At 36.4% G+C, this 26,461-nt stretch overlaps 1 protein-coding gene across 7 annotated transcripts in view; it reads left to right on the top strand.

The window, feature by feature from the left end:
- The window catches only part of LOC131668951 (guanine nucleotide-binding protein G(o) subunit alpha), an 853,882-nt gene that overhangs the window by 776,031 nt on the left and 51,390 nt on the right, over nucleotides 1–26,461 (top strand). Inside the window, exon 10 of one of the 7 annotated variants that reach the window (XM_058943501.1) lies at nucleotides 1,775–1,905. The exons of the other annotated variants lie outside the window; for them this stretch is intronic. Coding sequence (XP_058799484.1) covers nucleotides 1,775–1,785 — 11 coding nt within the window. The 3' untranslated portion in view covers nucleotides 1,786–1,905. Of the gene's footprint in view, nucleotides 1–1,774; nucleotides 1,906–26,461 lie in introns of those variants that run through there. 7 annotated transcript variants of the gene reach the window in all.

Below are 26,461 nucleotides of genomic sequence, written 5' to 3'. Positions count from 1 at the left end.
TCAAACATTCATTGTCTTCATTTTTAACATTAACACAGGCTCTTTTATTATCTATGCTTGACGGTAATGGTATATACGAGCATGGTTTAAATGGATTATACTTATTTATATTAATAATGAGACCAACAATAGTTTTTGACGACTAGCCTGAGTCTCTTTCTTGAAATTCTTCGATTTGTTTAAGTATAATATCTTTAACGTTATTTTGAAACCATCTATCAAGATCAGTAGTCTTATAAATGCAAACATTTTCTGTATTGAAATACTTGATTCGAATATCTTCTTCTTGATTTTTCTTTATGATAAATTGTGATGCCATTTCTGTATTTATTTTTAAGTTATTATGGATAGCAAGAAATTGAGGTATTTTAAGATGTAATAGTTGATTTGCGGCAACTAGAAATGTTTTTATATCTAAATGATTTTGATTAACTATAGAGACTGTACTAATTCGATTTTTAAAGGCTGAATGAATTGGTCGCCAAACAACTCCATCTCCTAGAATTTCATCCTGAATAGCTGTTAATGGTTGTATACTTCCACCAACTTTCATAGTTTTACTTAAACTGACTTCAATAGAATTCAAATGACAAGCACAAGTTTGACACCTTTGTCGAATTGTTCTACTTAAATCAGATCGTTTCATAAATTCATTAATTGAAATTGTAGCATTAACTGTTAGATTTCTCCATCTCATACAATCGTCTATATCTAAATCGTCCAAATGATTATAAGCTTTCCATAAATTTTTAATTGTTTCTTCAAAATATGCGATAGAAGTCATGTTGTTAGTTATCTAGTTTTTATTGTCTTGTAGAGTCACTTGTCTATAGTTGTATAAAGGATTTTTATGATGAAAGGATGGAAAAGATAGTGAACAGCTCTAAAATGAACTTGTTCTCAGTTGGTAATTAATATTGATTTGTTTAACAAATGAATAAGGATTCAACTAACTACTGAGGAACTACTTGCAAATGGCGTAAGGTAAGGCAAGCTTAGCTCGCAGGCTGTCTCGAGAGACTGCGCTCTTTTGCTAGGTCAAAGCGATTTTTAAAGGTTAAGTGAGGGCGCTGCCAGCAAACTGAGGGCGCTGCCTACAAAGTGTGGGCGCTGTAGGCAGTATATGGAAGTGTTAGCTCAAATGAAAGAGTGGGGGGTGAACCGACTGTAGCACCATCTAACTTATTAATTTAGTATTAAACGGTTTATATATAGATCTTCAGAATAAAAATATAGTCATTATCGCTTTGAGATACGATTCAGCTCACATATAATAGAGAATAATGGGATTTATACTCTAAGATGGACTATATTTTAGATATTCAAGGCTTTCAGAGTCCTAATAATATTTTTATTTGTAAGGAGTTTGCCTATTTACCAGTATATTCTAATACTTCACCTACAGTACTACTTTTTAAACATCCATATCATTGGCTCAAACTGCCTATTGAATATCAAAGTGTTAATAAGTGGTTGGAATTACATCATTATGGTATTTATTTTTATTATTGTTAATTAACATTGATTTTATTTGAAATATTTAATATAAACAATTTTATAGGTATATTATGGAGAAATGGTATTTTACCATATAATTTTTTAAATTTTACTATTCGTAGTCATTTACGTAATTGTAGAAATATTTATGTGATAGAATTACAAAAGAAGCAATGGTTCAAAAAAATTATTCCTGAAAAGTAGGTTCAAATAATATACAATACTACAAAATTCTAAATTCGAATTTAATTAGTTTTTCTTTTTTTTTTAACTACAGAAATGTTTTAGATATCGAAACTGAAATGAGATGTCCGCGATTGGAAGATTTAAGTCTTAAATTTAAACCATCATGCATATATCATAGTCAAAATCGCGAGAATATAGTATGTGCTGCGGTAAATATACAAAGGATACGCTATTGGATGATGGAAAGACAAAATCAAGCAAAATCAAAAGGGATCGACACAGTCGAAAGATTTACAGATGACTATAATTCATATAAAAATTCAACTGAATATTTAAAAATAGCTATGTCAGACACTGAACATAAAGATTATCAACAAAGTGTGCTCTATTCAATGTTTAATTAAAAATAATAAATATTAAATAACTAATAATTGTATACTTATTTAAATAGTAAAATAATCATAATGATTGTAAGAAAGTGCGAACGGATGGGAATAAGGTTCTCTCCTAGCAGAGATGTTTAGGAGGAACATCTCATTGGCTCCAGTGGTAGAACGCTAGCCTGCCAACCCAGAGGACTCCGGTTCGATTCTCCGGTCTGTCTCTTCATTTTTTTCAAAAAATCATCGCTATTTTCTATTCGTTTCATTCTCAATGTAGCAAGTAAATTGTCAATAATATATATTTATAACTTTAAAAAAAAAAAACATTTAAATTTAATTAGACTGAAAGCACTAGGTATAGGGTCCCTAGAGACTAGGAGCGCTAGGGACTAGGAGCCCTAGAAACATTCCTCAAAAAATTATAAACAATTATTAATATTAATAATAATTAACATGGAAGGGTTAGGCTAGGAAATCAAAGGGTTAACCCAACGACCCCCCACGAATATTGTTAATAATAATTGTTAACAATAATAATTATTATTAACATGAAAGGGTTAAGCCAGGGGCGCTAAAGGATTAAGCCCGGTGGGGCCAAAGGGTTACAGACCCCCCGCAGGTGTGCTGGAACATACATTGCTATACTTCTTGAGTAAATCTGGGTCGTCGGTGACGTCATTCAACAGTTCTTGAGCGATGCTCATGCGACGGTTCTTTTGGTCAAAATTTAGCGATTTCGGAACAAACTTCGCTGACACACGTCTCATGCCCAAAACGTTAGAAAAAATTTCATGGCACGAGCCAAGCGATATACCAACATCCTCAGCAACTTCTCTGATAGTGATTCGACGATTTTCCAGAACAATTTTCTTCACTGCTTGAAAGTTTTCATCAGTTGTTGATGTGCTTGGACGTCCAGAGCGAGGCTCCTCATTGGCATCTTCCCGGCCATCTTGGAAGAGTTTGTACCACTTGAAAACATTTTTTTTACTCAGAACAGTTTCACCGTATGCCACCATCAACATTTAAAGTGTTTCGGAACACTTTATTTTATTTTTTACACAAAATTTGATGCAAATCCTTTGATCCATATTTTTCGATAGCAAGAAATCGCCGAGCACGCAAAACACTTATAACCTTTACGCCTCTCACAACCAAACAAAAAATGCTATACACTTGAAACCTGGTACAGATGTTCGGGTAGAGTGTACCAACATAACAAAACAAAAAAATCGGTAATCGAAAGTACGTTGCCCGTGAAATTTGAAAAGTCACCTTACTTTTTGAACACACCTCGTAAAGTCTCCTTATTTATCCAAAAATTGGGAGTATTTCAAAGCTAAGCCATTTTACGAAGACTTCATTCTCTGTCTTCCAAGAATTTTTTCTACAAGATAAATATCAGGATACATAGCTTTCTGTAGTTCTTGCCCATAAAAACCACTAACAATGGGATTTTCTTGATAATCCAGTAGGTGATATGTTTCAGGTTTACTTCTCGAAATAAGATGAATAGTAAAAATTTCTGTAAACCAATTAGGCGTATATCCTTTATCAAAAACGTGTTTAGACTTGCTCACTCGCACTTTATCTCCTACGTGGAATTTCGGTTTTTTGAAAAGACGATGATCGTAAGAGAATCGTGTCAAGACCTGCATTTCATTTTCTTTAGTCACGTCTTTAGGCTTCATATTTATTGTGTGATGTTTTCGATTATTATAAGATTCGATTAAACTGGGGAGAAAGTTAATCCACTTAGAATTTCCTATTAAACTGAATTTTTTGTACATAATATTTTTGAGTATTCGATTTAAACGTTCACAAATTGATGCTTTAAGATTGCTATAAGTAGAATAAAGGTTTATTTTATATTTTTTCATTAGACTTTGAAAATTTGTATTGTAGAACTCTTTGCCTCTATCCACTTGGAGATTTTTAGGAATGCGTCCTTTTTTTAATACAGACTCCATTGTGTTAGTGACATCTGAAGTAGTTTTCTGTTTTACTGGAACCATCAAGCATATTTAGAGAACGTATCTATAATAGTTAATAGATAGCGAAAACCTTTATTCTCTCTAGAATAGCTTTGAAGCTCAACAAGATCAGCTTGCCAGGTCTCATCAATTCCACGTATATCGACTTTTCGACGAGGATAGTTTCGACGTGCTGGTTTGTGTAACTCATCCTCCATTCTTTGATGTTTCATTTTCAATCTATTTGTTAAAATTGATGTAAAAAGTCAAACAGCGTAATCTTTATTTCTTTTTCCTTATTATTATTATCATTATTATTATTTGCTTGTATATATTGAATCGCTTCTTTATACGTTCGCAATTCTAATCTTATTGTATTTAAAGATTTTCTAAGATTATTTATTGTAGTCGTAAGCATAGTAACGTTAGCTTCACTAGTTTTTTGCAACATTCGTAAGTTTACAGCATCGTTACTCTCCTAAGGATCAGCTATATTAGAAATTCTTTTATTATTCACGTCGTATTGTCCGTCTTTAATGATTTTATACCCTACACCAGGAGGACCTCGATTACCCTCTTTTTTTACGTCCAAACACATCAACACTCATTTTATTACTGAGTAATATTTAGGATTCTCTTAATATATATAGCCAGCTTCACGTAATTCTTCAATAATTGAATGAATTTCATTAACATGACTAGAATTACCGGCGGTTTGTTCGGCGATAAGCAATCTCAATCGATCAACGAGCTCGTTTGAATTATCCCAATTTACATAATCAAATAATGTTACTTTTCTTGCTACTTTATAGTTAGGAAAAAGACCTCTTCCATAAATAGTCAATTTTCGCTTCTTAGCACTATCACTTAAAGATAAATTTGGACCAATATACTTTTTGAATTTATTTACACGCATATTGCGATATTCTCCATTTGTTTCATACCTCTTACGATGAGCGTTAGTGATTTCGAGAATTTTTATATAATTCTCAATATCCGATGAACTGATTAATTTTGAATCAGGTTCTTTACGAAAGAGAAGTTCCATTAAACCAGGCGTCTTGCTGAATGTTTTATCATTCACAGTCACATTATCGTTTTGGAAAGAAATTGGAGAATTGCCTATGAGGTATGTATTTTCGTGCAAGCGAACGCCAAATGTCTTGTCTAAATTACTTTTCTGTTGAGGTTCATGCATAGTCGAATATAGTTTCATACAATCGAATCATCCAATAGCTGTTTTTGTTGTTTTGTAGTTACATTTGAACTAAATTTGTCTAAATTTATTGCAGTCCTATCAAGTGATGATTCACTAGTCTTATTAAATTCGTCTTCATCTGGCCTATCATCATCATCATCATGAGCAGCAGCAATAGACATAGCGGATTCAAATGTAGAATCAAGCGGATGTAATGTAGAATTTAAGTCATTAACAGTACTGTTGAAATATCGAGATATATAGGGAGCATCAGCTGTTGTTTTTGACCTTAAAACTTTATCGAACGTAATTTTCCTTGTTCGTTTCCTGTTCAGTATTATCGTTAGTTTTATCAATAGCTACCTCTACAAGTTTCTTCAATGGATCAACCATAGGTTTAAAAGTTCCATTCAATGTATTTTTTAATCAGCTTTGTCATGTTTTATTAGTTGATACTTACATCTGATAGTATCACGAGCCTCAGATAATTGCTCGAGCACCTTCTTTTCTTTTTCAAAATTAGCCATGTTGATGCTTGTAATTTCTAAAGTTAAATAATCTTAATTCGTTCACTCCGCTATTTTTATAGCAAAAGAATCAAATCGTTTTCTATACCGTCCATGATTGAATGGTCTATCTCTATCGATAACTGAAAATCCATGATTATCGTCTATCCAACATTTTGAACAAATCACTTTTAACTTGGGACGGTGAGAGAGGGAGGGAAAAATTGAATGAATGGTAGACACAATTCTTTTTTCGGTCTCGCACTGCCGCCAGCGGCGCAGGTAGCCGACGATGTGTATGCAGCTTTTATTTATTTAAGTTGGGCGCCAGCTACCGTGTCCTCGCGTTAGGAGGGCAGGTAGCGCTGCAACATCGGTTGTCGGGGGCTCTCTGGTCGCTGATGATTGTCGGGTGGTTTCCCCGCTGCCTCCTTCCTCGTCGTCGTCGACCTCGCGCGGGCTATCACCTGTGGGAGATGAAAGTAGGAGCGCGAAGTCCTAGACTGAAATTGTTCGGGCCCGGAAAAGGGGAAAACATCGAACGAAAGAGAGAAGGGACAACGGGTGGTTTTTACAGGCCACCCCGGCTGCAGCTCGTTCGGCTAGTCAGGTGTGGTTCGGGGTACGGTGGCTCTTATCTCAGAAGCGGGTATATCAAGGGAGGCGTCACAGAGGCGCCTCGACTAACGGATTAGTAGTCTGGGAAGAGGTTCCTTCCGGTCCTTCGTCGACTGGTAGCGTGGTTCCCGCGGCAACGGCTATTGGGCTAGGCGGCAATCAAGTCGTTTGCATGCGCGTTCGTTAATCGCGGACCGATCGCGGTAGCTACGGGGAACGAGGTAATCAAGTGGGTACAGTCAATAATAAAACCAATTTCAATAAGACTCGAATTTATTGGGCCAACATTCCCCAGGTCAGCCCAGTAGTCAATCCCTCGCGATGGTCAGCCTGATCTAGGTTAACAGGGACGCGAATAGCGTACAACGACGCAACATCGACTTAGGCGGATAATAGCCTGGGCGAACAGTCTCACGGATTTTGAACGCAGTTACGTAATGTCGAGTTGTCTACTTGCGGCGAAAATTCCAGCTCGTTCGAGGTAAACACACGCAAGAATTCGGTCGGTCGCGCGAAGGTTAATCACTACCCCGGCCGATGTTGTTAGCACCTCACAGCAATAACCGCGTAACGAAAACAAGGGCTAGTGATGTGTGCACGGACAACTTTGTCGGTCGGACGAAGGTCGGACGCGACTCGCGCAATGTATTCGACCGGCTTCAAAGGGGACCATATCAACACGCGTATGAATTCCTCGCCTGCGCGAAGGTCATGCTTTGCTTCGTCAAATCAACTCGCGGGGGAAAATCGCTTCAAAGAACTGTGACAAATACGCACGCGGACGTTTCGCTTTCCGCGCGACAACTGGGAAAAACTCGTTTGTCGATCGATAGATCGGTAAAGCTAAGCGAATAATTTACGATACATAGACGTGCGCGCTCGGAGAATTTGTCTTTCAGACATCGGACAGTATAACGGCGCAACAAAGAAAAAAGACGCTCTGAAGGTCAACAACGAAAACACGCATAATAGCGAAGCTTTAAGCGCGCGAAGGTCATACGACATTCCCGCACCACGGATGTTCGGCGATCACGCGGCGATTTCGTCTTTCGGACAATGAACAGTACGACGGCACAACAAGAAAAATGCTCGGAAGGTCAGCGATAAGAGTATGCGCGAAAACGGCATCATCGGACGCGCGAGGGTGGTGCGGTACTCCCGTAACGCGGACGTTCGGCAATCAAGCGATAATTAAGAGTAGAGAAGCGTACTTACTCCAGCACTTCCTTAAGGTGATTGCGGTCGCGGCCACCGCCGCTAAAGCTGCTGTAGCTACCGCTACGGTTGTCGTCGTTGGTGCTGCCGTTGTTACTGTTGCTGCTGTTACTAAGGCTAATGCTGTTGCTCTGCTAATGCTAATGCTGCTGCTCTGCTAGTGCTAATGCTGCTGCTCTGCTAATGCCAATGCTGTTGCTAATGCTGTTGCTGCTGCTCTGCTAATGCTAATGCTGTTGCTCTAATGCTAACTCACTGCTAATACTCACTCACTGCTAATACTCGCTCACTGCTAATACTCACTCTTACTCGCGGCACTCGCGCAGAAATTCCCTGGTTGGCTCCAGGGCTCAGTGGCGCACTGGTCGGCACCAGGGCTGAACGGGTACTGGCGCGCCGTTTTTCGGCGACGTGCCGCTTCTCTTAACTTACCTCCCCTTAGTCATTAGTTGATTGGTTGGCTTGTTGCTAAGCCGGGTATCAGCGCCGTCTATACCGGTATCTCTAACCCGCGTAATTTGTTTATTGGTCGTGCGTTGGCGCCTAATTTCCCTACTGGCTAGAAAGATAGCGTCGGTTTCGTTCTATTAGTCTAGCTACCTCTAAGCCGATAACGATTGGCTGACCAGTTAGCGTCACTTGCCTATCCTTGTCTATCTATTGCTCGTTGGTCTTGCCGATTCCCCTAACTCGCGTCCGATCGGTCTCGTATCGATGGTCGCTTGCTCTCACGCACTCGGTTGCCCCTACTTTAGTCTACGGGGGCTTGTAATCAACTGATCACGGCTGGAATCTTTAAGGGCTTCCAGCTTCCCGGGAGAGTGTCGGATCGAGTCGTGAGTGCTCGAGGGGTTGTACGCGGGTGTAAGGGTTGTGCGCATCGGTCAGGGAGACTTCGGGGGACCATAGGTCGCGAGATCTGGACGTGCGTGGGCGGCTGCATGCGGTAGTAGCTGTTCCGTCGCTTTTTCTAGCCGAAGCGGGGCTAGCACAGATAGTGTATATTTTTCTTGTGATGACGCATAATCACAAACTTCTTAAAAGTCATATCTGAGTTAACATGAACATTGTGAATACTTTTATCAGTAGTTGCCTTTACGAGTTTCTTCAATGGATCAACCATAGGTTTTAAAGTTTCATGCAATGTCTTTTCTAAATCAGCTTTACCTCGTTTTATTAGTTGATACTTGCGTGTTATGGCATCACGAGCCATGGATAATTGCTCGAGCACCTTCTTTTCTCTTTCAAAGTCAGCCATGTTTACGCTTCCAATTTCTGAAGTTAAATAATCTTCATCCACTCACTCATGTATATTTATAGCAAAAGAATCAAATCCATTTCTATATCGTCCATGATTTATTGGTCTGTCTCTGTCGATAACCAAAAACCCATGATTATCGTCTCTCCAACATTTTCAACAAATTGCTTTAAACTTCTCAAAAGACATATCTGAGTTAACATGATCATTGTAAATGTGCTTAATATTCACGCCATCTTGTCGAAACAAAACTAGTAAATTCATATTATCTCGAATGAGGTTCTACGGCATGAGAGCGTATGATTGAAGGAGATAGATACTATCTACTTTTTTTATGTCTTTCCATACAGAAGAATACTCTCACGTAGTCCTGCTTTTCAATGGCTATATCCTCATAAATCATGATGGAATTTGGATGAGCTTTATCTGGTGAAACAACTGTTTCATGCTCGGTGAATGCATGATACTGTACACCATCAATCGATTCCAATAAATCTTAAAAATTTATACTTTGGTTGATTGAGGGTCTATGAATAAACATAAACGTTTACGAATCTAAGTCCATTAGGATGTGTGATTAGTGATAGCAAACAGTTAGTTTTCCCACAGTTACTAGGACCACAGAAAAATGCTCGTATACTGTCAGGTAGTATTTCACCATGTCTTTTTTCTCGTTTTTCCGTCTCAACCACACTATCAAATTTATAACTTGCAACTTAAATGGTTGCTCTTTGAAGTCCATATTGTTTTCTAGTCACCGATCGAACGACGAATGAGACTACTAACTATAAAAAGACTGTTTATATATTTTTTATTTTAATTAAGACTTTGTCCTCTGATAAGGTATCATCATGTCACAAAAAAAAGACTTCAAAGCTCATTTGTCTGGTTATCAGTATCGCGGACCGGGAACTAAATTAAAAAAACGACTTGCTCGTGGTGATCCTGGAAAAAATCCACTAGACGCTGCTTGTAAAGATCACAATATTGATTATTCTCAGAATCGAGAGAACATTGAGGCGAGAAACGAAGCCGACAAAATTCTAGCTAAACAGGCCTGGGATAGTGCAGGCGAAAGATAGTAGTTTTAGTGAGAAAGTTGCTGCGTTTGCTGTAGCTAATATAATGAAAGTTAAAAGTAACCTTGGTATGGGTGTTAAAATTTTCAAACGAGGAAAGAAACGAGGTAAAGGATTAAAAAATCGTCAACAACAACGACAGCGACGAAAGATTCATGAAAAAAGTAAAAATTTGTCAATTGCATTGAAAAAAATTATTAACGCTGGCTCGAGAAGTGTTGTACCTAGTAATAAATCACTCTTCGTCATTCGTCCGGCTATAAAAGGCGCTATAGAAGCTGTGAATAAGGCTGGAGGAAGAAGAGAAATAAATATGCCTCGTATTCTACCAATTCCTAGTAAAGTGGGTGGAGCTTTTCTTTTGTTTAATTCCATTGCTGCTTTGAGTGCCACTGGAGCTTTAGCTGGAGGAGCTGCTTCAATAGCAAAAGCCGTTAACAGTGCTAAGATCGCTCAAAATTAATTGAAAGAAGCTCATAGATACAATAAAACTATGGAAGCTACTGCTATTGGTAAAGGACTTTATTTGAAACCACATCGTAAAGGTTATAGACTTCATCTGAAACCATATTCAAGTGGAAAAGATTTAAAAAAAAAAGCTCGAAGTAATTTTACCTAATCGAGCACTGACAGATCATGATATAAGAAAATATGCTAAAATACTAAAAATTGCAAATTTTCGAGGTGTTTTCATGCGTGATGCTCTACCGACCGATGGACCCCGATACCAAGAGACAGCTATTGTAAATTTAGATGATAAACGTGCATCTGGTACCCATTGGGTAGCATATAAAAAGAAAGGTGATGTGGTTATGTATTTTGATAGTTCTGGTAATCTACAGCCGCCTATAGATCTATTGCATTAGCACAAAGTTAATAGAATCATGTCTAATTTTATTAGATATCAAGATTTTTATACATACAATTGCTGCCATCTTTGTCTCAAATTTCTTTTAAACAAACTATAGAAAAGACAACTAGTACAAAAAATACTCATTCAACTAATGACTATCATTTGATATGAATCTGTCATGGCGAATACACTGACATTGAGTCTCTCGGGAACATCATCCGTACTCGAAACATATTATTTTCTACAGATTGAATTGATACCAAACAAAAAATACGTTCTTCGTCTAGTTAAGCTATTAAGATTTAATTCAATACCAAACATTGACGTTGGTTATAATAAATTTTGCATTGAAGGTCAAGAAGCTATCACTTTACCGACTGGTAGCTACGAAATAGAAGATATTGAAAGCTTTCTCAAAGAAGCATTAGAATCTAAAGGTATATCATTTAGCCTGAAAGCAAATAATAAAACTTGACGTAGTGTCATTCTGTGCAGTCAAAAAATACATTTTGAACCAGAAGATTCTATTGGATCAATTTTCGGCTTCACTAAACACACGTTCGATGAAAACGAAACACATAGTTCTGACTTACCCGTCACTATACTCAAATTCAACGCTTTACGTGTAGAGTGTATTATTACTACAGGCTCTTACATAAATGATCGTAAAGTAGATACTATACATAAATTTTTCCCAGCAGTCCCACCTGGATATAAGATAATAAAAGTTCCCTCTCACGTCATTTACCTTTCAGTCGCTGTGAAGAGCATTGATCATTTTCAAATTCGTATAGTTGATCAAGACGAAAACCTAGTTGACTTTCAAGGAGAAGTCATCACAGAGCGAGTACATATAAAGACCATATCTTAGTAATGGGTATCATTTATAATATAAAAGGCGGTCAAAGCTGTATTAAAAAAAAAATTTTAATCATCAACCAGTCAACAGCGAGCTATCAGACCGCTCACACCTTAGAACGCTTAATTCCTGAAAAGCTTGAGACTAAAAGTCGTCGAAAATCGTAGAAGAAAATATTATGCATATTAGTGTGCTGTATAAAACAACAACAACAATATGGAGGGAATTCTAGACATTCATTCAGCTGTCGATTTCGATGACTCTATAGCTCATTATGTTCATGCGCATCAGTCTTATTCACTATCATATTTCAATAATAACGATGAAATCCATATAGCAATTCAACATCAAGATTTATCTCTGCTTCCATCAGGCAGTATGATTTATATCAGTATGATTGTGGTCGGTTGACCAAGTTAGACGGTACTACGCTAGTGGAGAACACTTTATTAGTTAACAACGCCCTCTGTCATTTGCTTGAGGAAATACGATATGAAATAAATGCTATTGAAATTGATAAATTGAAAAATGTAGGCTTAACGAGCCTCATGAAAAATTGGCTTTCACACAATCCATGTGAGAGCTCTATCGCTGAAAATGCTGGGTGGAATGGTGATAACAATGAAGTTTTGATATGTAATGCTCTAGGTTATTTTGATATAACTATCCGTCTCAGTATGATGATGGGCTTTGCTCAAAATTATCGGAAAATTGTTGTCAATGTCAAACATGAACTTATTCTTACAAGATCAAGATATGATTTGAATTCTATTTTAAGTATTCCAGTAAGGAATCCTGATGCTTCAGAAAAATTAAAAATTACTTTAACTAAGGTTGAATGGTTGATGCCATATGTGATGGATGCAGACAAAGAAAAAATCAAATTACTCAATCAGATTGGACGAGATCGTGCAATTACTATGAGTTATGTACTTGGGAAATGTATGAGTATCCAAAATTACCTCGTACATCAAAGCATATTTGGAGTATTAAGACTTCCAATCAATTGAAAAAGTCTCGCTTTGTTATTTTAGCTTTTCAAACTAAACGTAAAAGTTTAGCAAGTGTTAATTCTAGTAATTTTGATCATTGTAATATTAGTAATGTGAAGCTATTCCTCAATTCACAATGCTATCCGTATGGAAATCTCAATTTGAATATCAAACAAAATCAGTATGCTGTTCTCTACGATATGTATACTAATTTTCAAAACGCTTACTATGGTGAAGAAAACAATCCGTTACTCAATAAAAAAGATTTCATTAATAAAGTGCCGCTAATAGTTTAAACTGCTCCAAACAAAATGAAACATTAAAAAGCGCACCAGTCGATGTTCGCCTAGAATTTGAATCTGCTTAATATTACACGATCGTATTGTACAATATAATCCAATTAGTGGTGATGTTAAAAATTGGTTTGAAATCAACAAGACATTATGTAATCAATGTATACAATGCTTTTGAATAAAAAAGAAAATTTATATATATATAAATATATATATATATATATAGTTGGAATTTATTACAAACTACCTATAATCATACTATAAAGTGACTATGATGCCCTATACTTTCGAATGGTGAGGTATAGGCTTTATATAGAACAAACACCTGCCTCTACTCTCACAACGGTTTTAGGATCTCATAGAGATCACATTACTTTCTGCATATTTTCAAATGCAATTCGTACTAGGTTTTGAAAGCTTTCAAAGTTTAAACGACTCTTTTGTTTGTGAAGAACTCGCATATTTACCATTAGATGTGGATACTATTCCAACTGTGTGTTTCTTCGAACCACCATATTATTGGTTTCAAATTCCTTTAAAGTGTCGAAAAGTGAATCATTTCTTAGAAACGTGTCATCATGGTTTATTATGGAGATCCGGCATTATTCCATTCAAAAATTTAGCACGTGTTCTAAACAATCATTTAGATAATTCTAGAAATATCTATATAAAAGGATTAAAAAAGAAACAATGGTTATAAAAAATATTACCCGAAAAGTAAGTATAAAAATTATTTTTATTTTTTTTTAGAAATTAAAATCATTATTAATTAGAAACTATTTTTTTCTATAAAAAGCTTTAGAACTTGAAAGCGAAATGAGATGTCCACCAATGAGCGCATTACCTTTCCCATCAGAAACATATGCACATATCATTACAATAAACCAGCTAACTTTGTATATGCCGTTACAATTGTTGCAAAGATTGTTTTCATGGATAAAAGTTAGATAGCAGCAATCTGAAGTGGAAGGTATTGATGAAGTTGACAATATTACATATAAAAATTCAACTCAATATTTCAATACAGCGATGTCAACTACTGAAAATAAAGATTTTAGACAGATTGTATTATATTCAATGTATAGTTGAACAATAAATTAGTAATTAAACGAAAATTCTATAAGTTTTATTAATTAATATTCAAATAAAATTAACTGTGAGGTCGAAAGGTTCCCTAAATCTGATGAAACTCCTACAGCGCTTGCTTAGTGAGAGAGAGAGAGAGAAAGAGAGAGAGAACAGCATATAGCTTACCAAGCTATATTCTACCCTCTCTCCAAGGGCCCACACGCCCTACTATCGAAGGAGAGCGACAGAGAAAGTGAGAGAGAGCAGCATATAGCTTGGTAAACTATATGCTACGCTCTCTCCAAAAGCTCACAGGCACTACTATAGAAGGAGAGCGAGAGAGAGAGAGAGAGCAGCATCCGCATTATACAGCGTATGCACCTAGCAAGCTAGAGGCGCTGCCCCCTCTCCAAGGGCTATACGGCGCACGCTCCTAGCTAGCAGCTAGAGACGCTACTCCCTCTCCTAGGACTTACACCTCTCCAGCATATGTTTACTGAGTACCCTACTGCCGAAGGAGAGTGGCGGTTACAATCACGACGCTCTCAGGAAGCTCGATTACGATCCGCTCAGCAAAAACATAGATGATGCACATAGTGTACCATATAGCCGGCCTCGCGGCTGGCCAGGTCACTTTGTGTAAAAATCTTTTTGTTAAAGCGGCGGATTATGATTGTCTTCCTCAACAGAGAATGGAGACTTCTCAAACAAACAATTCGTTGTTTTGGGAGAGAATGTCATAAACTTCTCTTTTCTGTACGGGCATATACAAATGCAAATGCTGATGTACAAAATGCGCGACCGATTGCCCTCGACAAACAGTAAATGCAAGTCGACCCGAAGTGAATGCAATGTATATTTGAAAGAAGACTTGCATTCAAAATTGCGGATGTGTGTACCTGCACGAGGTAGGACAGAAAACACTATCCCCGCAAGGAAATAGAAGGCAAAACACACAACGCTCTCCTATGAGAACTCAGGCCATATGGCTAACATAATAATTTGAAGGCTAATTCCGAGGGACCTGTGAGTCGTGGGAGCAATCCGTTGATACAGGTACGCAGGGTGGGATGTTTTGAACGAGCCCAGGAGGGGAGGCTTAGCTGGTTGATCGTCTTAGGAATTTCCTCTGACTGTCCTAGCTGCGTCTTTCTTCTGACATCCCAATTGGGGTTGGCCTCTGCGGGGTACTGGTACCTGGTCAAGCAAATCTTGTAAGATTTGTAGACCGCGTGCTTCCGACGCGGTAGACGTCGGGACAACTAGAGTCTCGTCGCGCCCAAACCGAGGGTCAAGCCTTTAGTTCTGCTCTTCCTGAGCGTCGAACCTTAAACAGATCGGTACTCCTTTCGAGGAGGTTAGATTAATAAGGCTTCCACTCCCTGTAAGCGTCAGGGATATCGTAGCAAATTTGACTTCCGGATCTCCAAAGTATATTTGAAAGCGAAGGAGTGAAAGACAGTGGGCAGTGCCAACCTTTGTGGCCCAGGGAGAGGGGTGGTAATGTTTGATTACACTGTGCCTCCCTCAAAACGGAAAAGTGTGAAAAACGCATCCATACCTGCCGAAGGAGAGTGAGAGAGAGGAAGGGTAGGAGGGAGGGAGGGAAGGAAAGAGAGCGATTTATTTTTTTTAATTTAAATCAATTTATTTAATTAATATTGATACATGTTATTAAATATTCAATTTTATTAAATACAAAATTTTTTTTTTTAATTTTTTAATTGTTTTTCCTACCATATGGTTTGGTAGGTCGTGTAGGTTTCCTAACGAAACAAGAAAATACACTCGGGTTCGTGATGCTTTCAATCGATTTCACCTTTGGTACCACTTTCTGCGTGCTGGTGGTATTAGCGGTGGTAAAAATCATACTGCTACTGCTGCTGCTGCTGCTGGTAGCGAATATTGCCGTTGGAAAGGCATTTTCCATGCTACTCATTGGATGTCTATCCACAGCATCAGTAGCATAATTCATCTAAAAAATAATATTCTTTTTTTTTTAATTTAGTTATAAAATAAAAAAAAATTTATTTATCTATAATAATGAATAATTTTACCTTAAGAAATTTCTTCTTTGATGGAAGAGATGTAAACGCTGCTAACGAAACAATGTTTACACATCTTTTTTAGGCAGCTTTTACTTCTGTTGTTTCGGCCACAGTCCTCGCAGCCTTTTCGGCTGCAGACTTTGCAGCTCTCGCCGTCTTTTTGGCCGCAGCTTTAGCAGCCCTTTCAGCTATATATTTTGTGGCCTTTCTGTCCTTTCGGCCGCAGCCTTTTCAATTCTCTCGACATCGTGCCGTAACTAAGAACAAAAAAAATATATACCTATTTAAATATAATTATTTATATTGTGATAGTAAACGTCTTGTTTCAATCACACGGCTGTCTACGAGGGCAGCACCTACTGGCCGGGGAAAACGAAAAACGGAAACTCGGTAGGAGACGGGACGGAACGCAAGCGAAGGTGAAAGAACCAGTCGAGGATTAGCCACCCGAGCATCTAGCTACACAGAAGAGTAAGACGGGAACACGAACATCAAAAGAGTACGAAAGTGATCCACCTGACAGCTTATATCGGAGTTTTCTTTGTTGTTACCGTTTGGAGGGCCGGTGTGAAGTTTTGCCATCGTAGGCGACCGCGAGGGCGCGGAACCCCTTTTACGAAGTCGATAAGACAACTGAGAGAGAGAGAGAGATAATAAGCTGAGATACATGAAGCGGCAATATTGATTTGTACCCCCCTGATAGTGCGACCGTATATCTAAGGTAAGCTAGCCAGCTTTACATCGCGATTTCTAACAAACGACCGCGTTTAATTGCTATCCCCTCGTACCGGCGATTCTGTAAAAAGCGGTGGCGTGCATGTGAATCAATATTGCGAACAAAGAAACTGTAAGCGATTTAGCGATGCATGTTATTGTCGCGCGTGCCGTATAAACATAAACACGCAGACCAAGCGTCTTGTAGAGTTCACCGAAAATAAACTAACTCACGTTTAATTGAAACGAAAATTTATTGTTATCTTTAGTAAAAAGTTGGTTGACTAATCCCCGTTCCCTCCTGCTATCTGGTTAGCAAACGTGAATATTTCGATTTCGCCGCGCGCATTCCGATACGATTGTGCGTCGAGCGAACCAAAGAAATTAAAACGGATCTCACCCCGTTCCAATATATTGTTACGAATGCGGTTTATAATATCGAATTCGTACGTTTGTATCCACGGCAACGTCAGAATAAATATTTTTGTTGTTGTTTAGTTAGTTGACGCCTGAGCGTCAAATTGAAAGCATCACGTTTGTGTTTCAATAAAGTTTAGTTTGAGTTATTTGCGTATTTTTATTGACTACTCGTAAACGTAAAAATATATATATATACTACTTCTAGCATATGCTGAATATGTCGCCTATGCGACGGATCCAGCACGATTATACTTACGAGAAGAAAAAATAAAATGATTAAAAAGAAATATATTTTATATTATATAAAAATGCTTATTAAACTTACCACTCTTAAAATAGAAATCAATAGACAATAAAATATACTTGTTGGCAAAATTCCCATACAATCTCCCAAAATCCTACAACAAGCTATTTACAAGACATTTTCTATAAAACGTCTGTAATAACTTGTTAATGCAAGAAATTCCTAAAATTCGACATTCTAAACATTCGACTTCTTTTTGAAAATATTTGTATTTACTTGTTTCTAGTTTTAATCCTGAGTCTTTAAGCTTTTTATAACGAGTTTAAATCTCTCATTATCTTCTTCTGTACTTGATACTATATTTGATAACTGTATTTGATACTGTAATTACATAATCTATATACACATAACAAAAATCTTATTCTAGCATATCTCTAAGTACCTTTATTAATACTTTCTGAAACACTCTTATAGAAGTTATCAATTTAAATGGTAATACTTCCAATTCAAAATGTGCTAAGCCAGGTATGGTCAATTATGTCTTAAATATATCTAACTCTGTCATTATTTGGTGAACAATTGAAACCTTATCAATGATCGTAATAAATATTAGAAATTAAAATCAATGGCGTGAGGAATATCCTTATAAGTAATCACAACTACAAAACTTGTTCAAACTAGTTCAACGTTTCGCCATTTTTTTCATGGCCTCTTCAGGAATACTTTATTAAAAAATTATACTTAATTAAGTAATATATTCAAATTATTAAATATCAAACAATAAATTACGAATAGTTGCACTTATAATTTCAAAATGCTTTCTAAACATTGTCAAAATAAATTTTCTTTCGGTGAAATTTAAATTGTCAACTGTGAAAATTATAGTCAATTATGTGTATCACGATGCATGATTGAGAAAGGACTGAAATATAATTAGTAATACTGTCAAAATTTCAAATTAATCCGATTATGATGAAATTATATAAATGACCAAACTTTTATTAATGAATTTTATCCGTTTAGACTATTTAAAATTGTACAAATTTTCGAATACTGTTTACTGAGAAAATATGTATCTTCTTTCCTGTTGATTATATCAATATGACTATTCATGTGTAACATTTCAGATATTAATCTTTTTTTATAATTACTTTCTCTGTCTAGGATTATTGTATTATTCTAATCAAAATTGTGATCCGGATTTTTAGAAATATTTAACGGAACTGGTAAAATGTTATGTTCTATTGATTTTTTATGTTCATTTATTCTAATTTTTAAACTACGTTTTGCTTCACCTATTTATATAGCAGAACATAACTTACAGTTAAATTTGTATACCACACCAATTTCATTCCATTTACAACTATTATCTTTGCCTAATTTTATAACATTATTTTATTTGTGACTAACCGTAGGAACACATTCAATATTAAATTTTTTAAAACTATTACTACATTTGTAAAAAAAGTAATGAATAAACGGAATCGGTAAAATTGTCATGTCGAAACCAAACAAAATCTCACGCACCGCGAATCCTTTCAATTAATCGTCGGTGAGGGCACGGGAAACTCGACAGAAAATTAAGAATATGAACTAAAAGTGCTTGCGCGTAATGGCCTGTTCTATATCTCACAAGTAACCCTACCCAAGTGTCACTCACCGATTTTAACCAAACTTGGCACATCGTTAGAGCACTAAAAAATATTGAACCCGTGTTTTTTTATTTTGGCCGAATCCATTGTTAAGGGGTAGAAACCACCCCTAATAACCCCTAACCAGGCTAACCCACCTAACTCTGGGTAGAGCGAGTTTGATTGATTATTTTTTCACAAGAAAGTTAACTTCTCAACCCGGATAGGCTAACCCATTTATAACCTGATATAACCGATCCCCACAAATCACTATATCCCTTATACACCATCCCTATCAACCCCTAAGCAGGTTAACTCACCTAGCCCTGGGTAGAGCGAGTTTCATCAACTGCTTTTCTATAGGAAAATAAAGATCATAACCAGAGAAAGGTCAACAAAATTTTACTTTGTAATAAAACTTTTGTATAAAAAATGAGTTAAAACCTGTAAGTTTCATAGAAATAAATAAAACCGCAGCCAACTCGTTGGAAGTAAGCTTCTTTAAATAAAATGTTCATTCGCAAGCTTTTTTTTGTAACAACGACTATACTTTTCTTGTATTATCTTTGTATTTTTTTTAAGGTTTAAAAAGTTGAAAAAAATCTTTTGACCTCAAATATTTTGAGAATAACAGTAACTGTGATTTGAAATTACTTGTTGAAGAACCGTCGACATTAGCGTGACCCAATGTGCACCGCGTGGAGGTTATCGATCGGATTTTGCACATCATTTGGCCATGAAAAGGGCCGTTTGGAATTTTAAAAGATTTTTTATAGTAAGTGGAGTTCGTTTAAATATCATAAAATTAGTGAAGACAAAAGTAACACGAAACAATAAAAAATGTACTATTATTTAAAATATAAAATATTCATAATGAAATTACTATTATTATTTTAATATTTATGTGGAATTAACGTATTGCTTACAATAGTGTGGTTTATCGACATTGTCAAGAGCAAAAAAGTGGTTTATACAAAGACATTTGGTGTATCATGCACATATGACAATCCCAAATAGCATACAAAAGTGGCATTTAACATCAGTATGTTGAAAACAATACTGAACAGGGGTTTGCCAACTATTTGGTTTTTCAAGTACGTAACCACTTTTGTACCATCCATATTTGAACATGTTTGTAAATCGTGGTAAAGAAAACTGGTTATGCGTAAGAGATTGTAATTTTAAAATGTTATTACGTAAATGTAAGTTAATGCTAAAATTGTACAACATAACTATATCTGAAAAGTTTTTTACAAAATTTTTCCAAGGTCTAAATCCATAGACGTCTAAAGGCTGTATCATTCCCGTCGTTCCAGCAGGTATAGTTTTAATTTGAATATTTTTCATACCTGTATCCAATTTTTCAAACACTTTTTCATTTTGTCCAGTCCAAGAATCTAAAATTAACAAACTATCCGTATCAGCTGCAAGTAAAAAAACGTTTTTAAACCATTCAGTTATAATATCAGATGTTAGTTTTCCTGATTTTGAAGGTAAAACATAAATATTATCTGCTTTATAAATAGTAGATTGTACCAATGGTCCAAATTTAACATCAGGTTCTTTTAAAACTATTAACAAAGGTGAGTGTAGTTTTCCATCTGCTGAAACGATTGGCTGAATTGTATAACTATGTGTTAAAGAATTTATCGACTGTGCTAGACATTCTACTTTTTGGGTGCCTATGATTGATAAAGTACGGCCAGCGTGAACCTCTAGATTAAACCCTGATTGGTCAGAATTATAAATATTTTTTTTACCTCTTGCTTCCACTTCTGACCATACCTCGTCGACAAATTCAGAAGCTGCTTGTTTCATTTCGTATTGATTTGTCAACTGTGCAGTAGTAACAAACTTATTAATTTTTCTTGAAACTATTCCATGTTTCACTTTAAAATTATGCACCCATTTTGGCGACGCTTTAAAATATTTTGAAGCTAATTGTACACTTTCATTTGCCAATAACCCCCATCTTTTTAAATCGATATCATGAACAGGTAAACGATTTTCAGTAGCATTATTGAATTGCTGTAAAACGTATTTTGAAATATTGCGTAACTTTTCTAATCTGGATCCTCCTTCTTCTATTTCTTTTTCCCATCTGTACAGCATTCTCTCATGTTTTACCATCTTAAAACTTTTCTTTACTGAATCCAAACTTCTCCTTTTTTTAGTACTACTTTTACGCCAAAAAGTAACTGCTCGTTGTTTATAATCCAAATCGACATCCTCTGATTGGTCAGAAATTTCTTTTTCTTCATAGTCATCGAAATCTTCTTCTACTTCATCTTCCACGCTTATAGCATTAGCTTCTACGCTATCATCATAGTAACATAAAGTTTCGTAATTTTCAACAAAAATTTTAGTATTCGATGAAACTTTTATTAGGTCTGTTAAATACGAAGCAAAAGATCGTTCTTCATCTGTTATTTGACTTTGGATATTATATGCTGGGTCATTAAATGCAGAATACAATAAATTCAAAATATTTTTTGGGTTCATCAGCATGGTGGGCTATTTGAATTATTATTGAATAAAAAGAAAGAAAAAGATACTCGTAAGTTATCAAATTATTTATTCCACACGGTTCTTCTGTTTCTCTTTGAATTTATTTCTTATAAGTTGATATAAAAAATGATAGTAGATAAATTTAAATTATGTTCTGTTTTTAGTTGGTATAGGTATTTTAAATGATGCTTAAGGTTGACGTTTCGATATTATTCCTTAGAATCAATTAATATCATCTGATTACGCGTAAACTTAACCCTGAAGGTACATACAGGACTAAAATACCCGGATGTAAAATTGAAAAATGTGTGAAAAATTCACTTTTGATCTTGTAAATCTCTAAATATAATATTTATACTTTAATAAAAAAATGTTTGTCATATTTCCAGAAAAATTTACTTTTGTTAAAAAATATTATATTTAATAAAATATAAAATATATTTAAATTTAATAAAATAGAAAATTAAATCAAGATACGAATTGTAAAAGAGACCGTAAATACATCCACAGTGTACCAAACTGAAGCTTTAGGATAGTACACCTTAAAGGTTAATTTAAATTAAGTTTTTTATATTTTTTATGTATTGAAAGATAGAAGCATTTTAATACTTGGAAATTGATAGGGGTGGTTTATGAGGATTGTGCGGATTTGTGCGGATGAGGTACATCAAGGTTTAGGTTGTGTTGGCCTATCAGTGGTTATGATCTTAATTTTTTTACAGAAAAGCAGGTGATGAAACTCGCTCTACCTAGGGCTAGGTAGGTTAGCCTGCTTAGGGGTTGATAGGGGTGATTTATGAGGATTTAACGGGTTTTTTAGGATAAGATATATCAAGGTTAAGGTTGTGTTGGCCTATCAGTAGTTATGATCTTAATTTTCTTACAGAAAAGCAGCTGATGAAACTCGCTCTACCCAGGGCTAGGTGAGTTAGCCTGCTTAGGGGTTGATAGGGATGGTTTATAAGGGATATAATGATTTGTGGGGATCGGTTATATCAGGTTATAAATGGGTTAGCCTATCCGGGTTGAGAAGTTAACTTTCTTGTGAAAATATAATTAATCAAACTCGCTCTACCCAGAGTTAGGTGGGTTAGCCTGGTTAGGGGTTATTAGGGGTGGTTTCTACCCCTTAACAGTGGATTCGGCCAAAATAAAAAAACACGGGTTCAATATTTTTTAGTGCTCTAACGATGTGCCAAGTTTGGTTAAAATCAGTGAGTGACACTTGGGTAGGGTTATTTGTCAGTACCAACTGCCGAAAAATCGGCGCGAAGATATACACGCAACTTTTTCTTTCTTCTCTCTCTCTATGTTTTTCTTTTCATTCTTCTATCTCTTTCTCTTTTTCGCTTTTTTCTCACTGCCGCCCGTACTCTCCTTCATCGCCGTCCCAGCGCCGCACTTTGGAAAACAGAAAAAAACTTATATGAGTGTATGCTCATAATGCACATACTCGTAGCCTGGCCCGGCACGTCCCTGACAAGAGTCCGACGGGAGAAACTACAGCCATGCCGCGATACTCCGTCACAAGCAATATAAACTTGAGTCTCCATCTTGCTCTTCGAATGTTTCTTATTGCATTGTAAGTTTGGCTACAGGCTTCTCCTACAACTTCAGCTTGGTTCAGTATCTTGAAGTCCCTTTAAAATGTTACTCCAAGGTCTCTTTTGTCTTTACTTTTGCTATATCAATTTTTACTACTAGGGGCCTTTTTTGGCTCAGACTTTCAGTAATACAAACCCTGATTTTTCTACTGCCAGTTTCATCTTTTTTGACTTCCACGAGTCCATCATAATCCTTATAATTTTTAGTACTTGTATTTTAAGATCCTATCTATGGTTTGCCTTTATGATAGATAGTACGTCGTATCCTACTTCTTTTAAGACACGGAGTGGCGTATCAAAGATGATATGCCATCCAACTGGTCCAAATACTGACCTTTGCGGGGACCCCTTAGTTACTGTATTTATAACTTGTATGAATACCCCTCTGACGTCAAAGTAACTTTTTAGAAGCCCATAGATGTACTTGGCCATTTCCTTCTTTTGATTTCTACAATCAGGAATACCACTATAAGGTGTCGAATGCTTCTGTGATATCTAGTGGAATAACCGCGACTTACTTAAAGCTGCTATTGCTTTTTATTTCTTCATAAGCTTCCAATTTTTCATCTACTTGGAAAACACTCAAATAGCTAATCAAGCATTAAAAATGATATGCCTTTGCCAGCATCATTGCCTCTATTCTATCTAGCGTGGGCTTTTCCTTGTTTTGTTTGCTTTTAGACCTTCCATATGTAAGTTCAATGGAAACAGTATATTGTTTAAATTCATTACCGATGTTTAGTAGACCACATTCAGTAGTTCGTCTGGCAGTACATACTAAAAACCGCCAATCCATAGTATTTCGGGAAAATGAAGTTCAAGATATTTTAAACTGTAATGTAAATACCACTTTAACAGTATGGTTTATTGTTGATAAAATACGAGGTGTGTTCAAATAGTAAGGTGACTTTTCAAATTTCACGGGCAACGTACTTTCGATTACCGATTTTTTTGTTTTGTTATGTTGGTACACTCTACCCGAACATCTGTACCAAGTTTCAAGTGTATAGCATTTTTTGTTTGGTTGTGAGAGGCGTAAAGGTTATAAGTGTTTTGCGTGCTCGGCGATTTCTTGCTATCGAAAAATATGGATCAAAGGATTTGCATCATATTTTGTGTAAAAAATAAAATAAAGTGCTCCGAAACACTTTAAATGTTGATGGTGGCATACGGTGAAACTGTTCTGAGTAAAAAAAATGTTTACAAGTGGTACAAACTCTTCCAAGATGGCCGGGAAGATGCCAATGAGGAGCCTCGCTTTGGACGCCCAAGCACGTCAACAACTGATGAAAATGTTCAAGCAGTGAAGAAAATTGTTCTGGAATATCGTCGAATCACTATCAGAGAAGTTGCTGAGGATGTTGGTATATCGCTTGGCTCGTGCCATGAAATTTTTTCTAACGTTTTGGGCATGAGACGTGTGTCAGCGAAGTTTGTTCCGAAATTGCTAAATTTTAACCAAAAAATCCGTCGCATGAGCATCGCTCAAGAAGTGTTAAATGACGTCAGCGACGACCCAGATTTACTCAAAAGGGTCATAACTGGTGACGAATCATGGGTATATGGTTATGATATCGAAACGAAAGTTCAATCGTCTCAATGGAAGAGCCCAGATGAGCCAAGATCGAAAAAAGCACGCCAAGTTCTTACCATATGGAAGTACAGTCAATAAACAGTATTATCTTGAAGTTATGCGCTGTTTGCCAGAAGCAATACGAAGAAAACGCCCAGAATTGTGGAATAACAATTCATGGCTTTTGCATCACGATAATGCCCCTGATCTTTGCTTGTGAGAGATTTTTTGACCAAAAACAACAGCACAATCATGCCTCAGTCACCATATTCACCGGATTTGGCCCCATGTGACTTTTTCTTGTTCTCAAAAATAAAGAGACCTATGAAAGGACGGAGATTTGCAACGATTGAAGAGATAAAGACTGCATCGCTGGAAGATCTCAAGGCTATACCGAAAAGTGCTTATGAGAAGTGCTTTGAGGATTGGAAAAACCGTTGGCTTAAGTGTATTGTATCTGAGGGGGATTACTTTGAAGGGGACAACATAAATATTGATAAATAAATAAATATTTTTTCTTAAAAATACAAAGTCACCTTACTATTTGAACACACCTCGTATAACATATCGAAAACGGCAATCCCTCAGACTTTCACTCAACAGGAATTGAACCATCTTATTCTTGAACAGGATTGCCTAAGGTTGGAACTAAACATTTGGCGGCAGCACTAAAGAAGAAAAACTTGCTATCGAAAGCTACAAGCGCTTATACTTACCGAAACAGAGAACAAAGTTTCAGCAAATTTTTCACAAAAGATGATGGAAAGTCATTGGTATATTGTTCGGATATGAAAGGTTTGGTAGATGAAATTAAACCAATTGTTTATAGAGACGAGGAATAGAGGCTGTTTATCGACTCCTCGAAGTGAAGCCTCAGAACTGTTCTTTTTACAATGGAAATACGAAGGGGGGTCAATAAGTCTTTACAAAATCCAAGAGATGGCGCTCGTCACGCTTAAATTATGATGTTTTTGGCAAGCCATACATATAACTATATATCGTACAAATTTTCAGCTCGATTCATTAAGTCTTTCTTTCGTGAGCGTTGTTTGAACAAAAAGTTATTGGTTTTTTTGAAAAATAGAAAAAACAAAATTTCGAGCGGTGATAAAACATTTTCATCTGAAAGGCGTTACACCAAAAGAAATCACAGTTGAGTTGAACGCCGTTCATGACAAGTCTGTCCCTGTGTTTAAGACTGTTTATAACTGGGTAAATGAATTTAAACGCGGTCGTACAACAACAAAAGATGAACCTTGTTCAGGACGCCCCGTAGAAGTGAGTACGCCGGTCAACAAAATCCACGATATGGTGTTGAGTGATAGAAGATTAAAATTGCGAGAATTAGTTGAGGCCACAGGGGTATAAAAGGGTACAATCATTTCAATTTTGCATGAAAAATTGAGAATGAAAAAATAACAGCAAAATGGGTGCTGCGTTTGCTTACTGTTGAAAACAAACGAACCTGCGTAGTCAGCTCTGAGACTTTTTTGGCACGTATACATCGTAATCTGGAAGACTTTTGGCGTCGACTCGTAACTGTAGACGAAACATGGGTACACCACTACATTCCTGAAACCAAAGAACAATCCAAACAATGGTTTACGGTAGGAGAACCAGTCTCAAAGAAGGCAAAGACAGTAAATGCAGCTGGCAAGATTATAGCCACGGTTTTCTGGGATGCGTATGGAATCATCTTCATCGACTACTTGGAAAAGGGCCAGACGATCACTGGACAATG

This window comes from Phymastichus coffea, unplaced genomic scaffold, assembly GCF_024137745.1.
Source record: "Phymastichus coffea isolate CEN01 unplaced genomic scaffold, Cenicafe_Pcof_1.1 PCOF00007, whole genome shotgun sequence".
NCBI classification, from domain to species: Eukaryota; Metazoa; Arthropoda; class Insecta; order Hymenoptera; family Eulophidae; genus Phymastichus; species Phymastichus coffea.
This window is presented reverse-complemented; position numbering and strand designations above follow the sequence as displayed.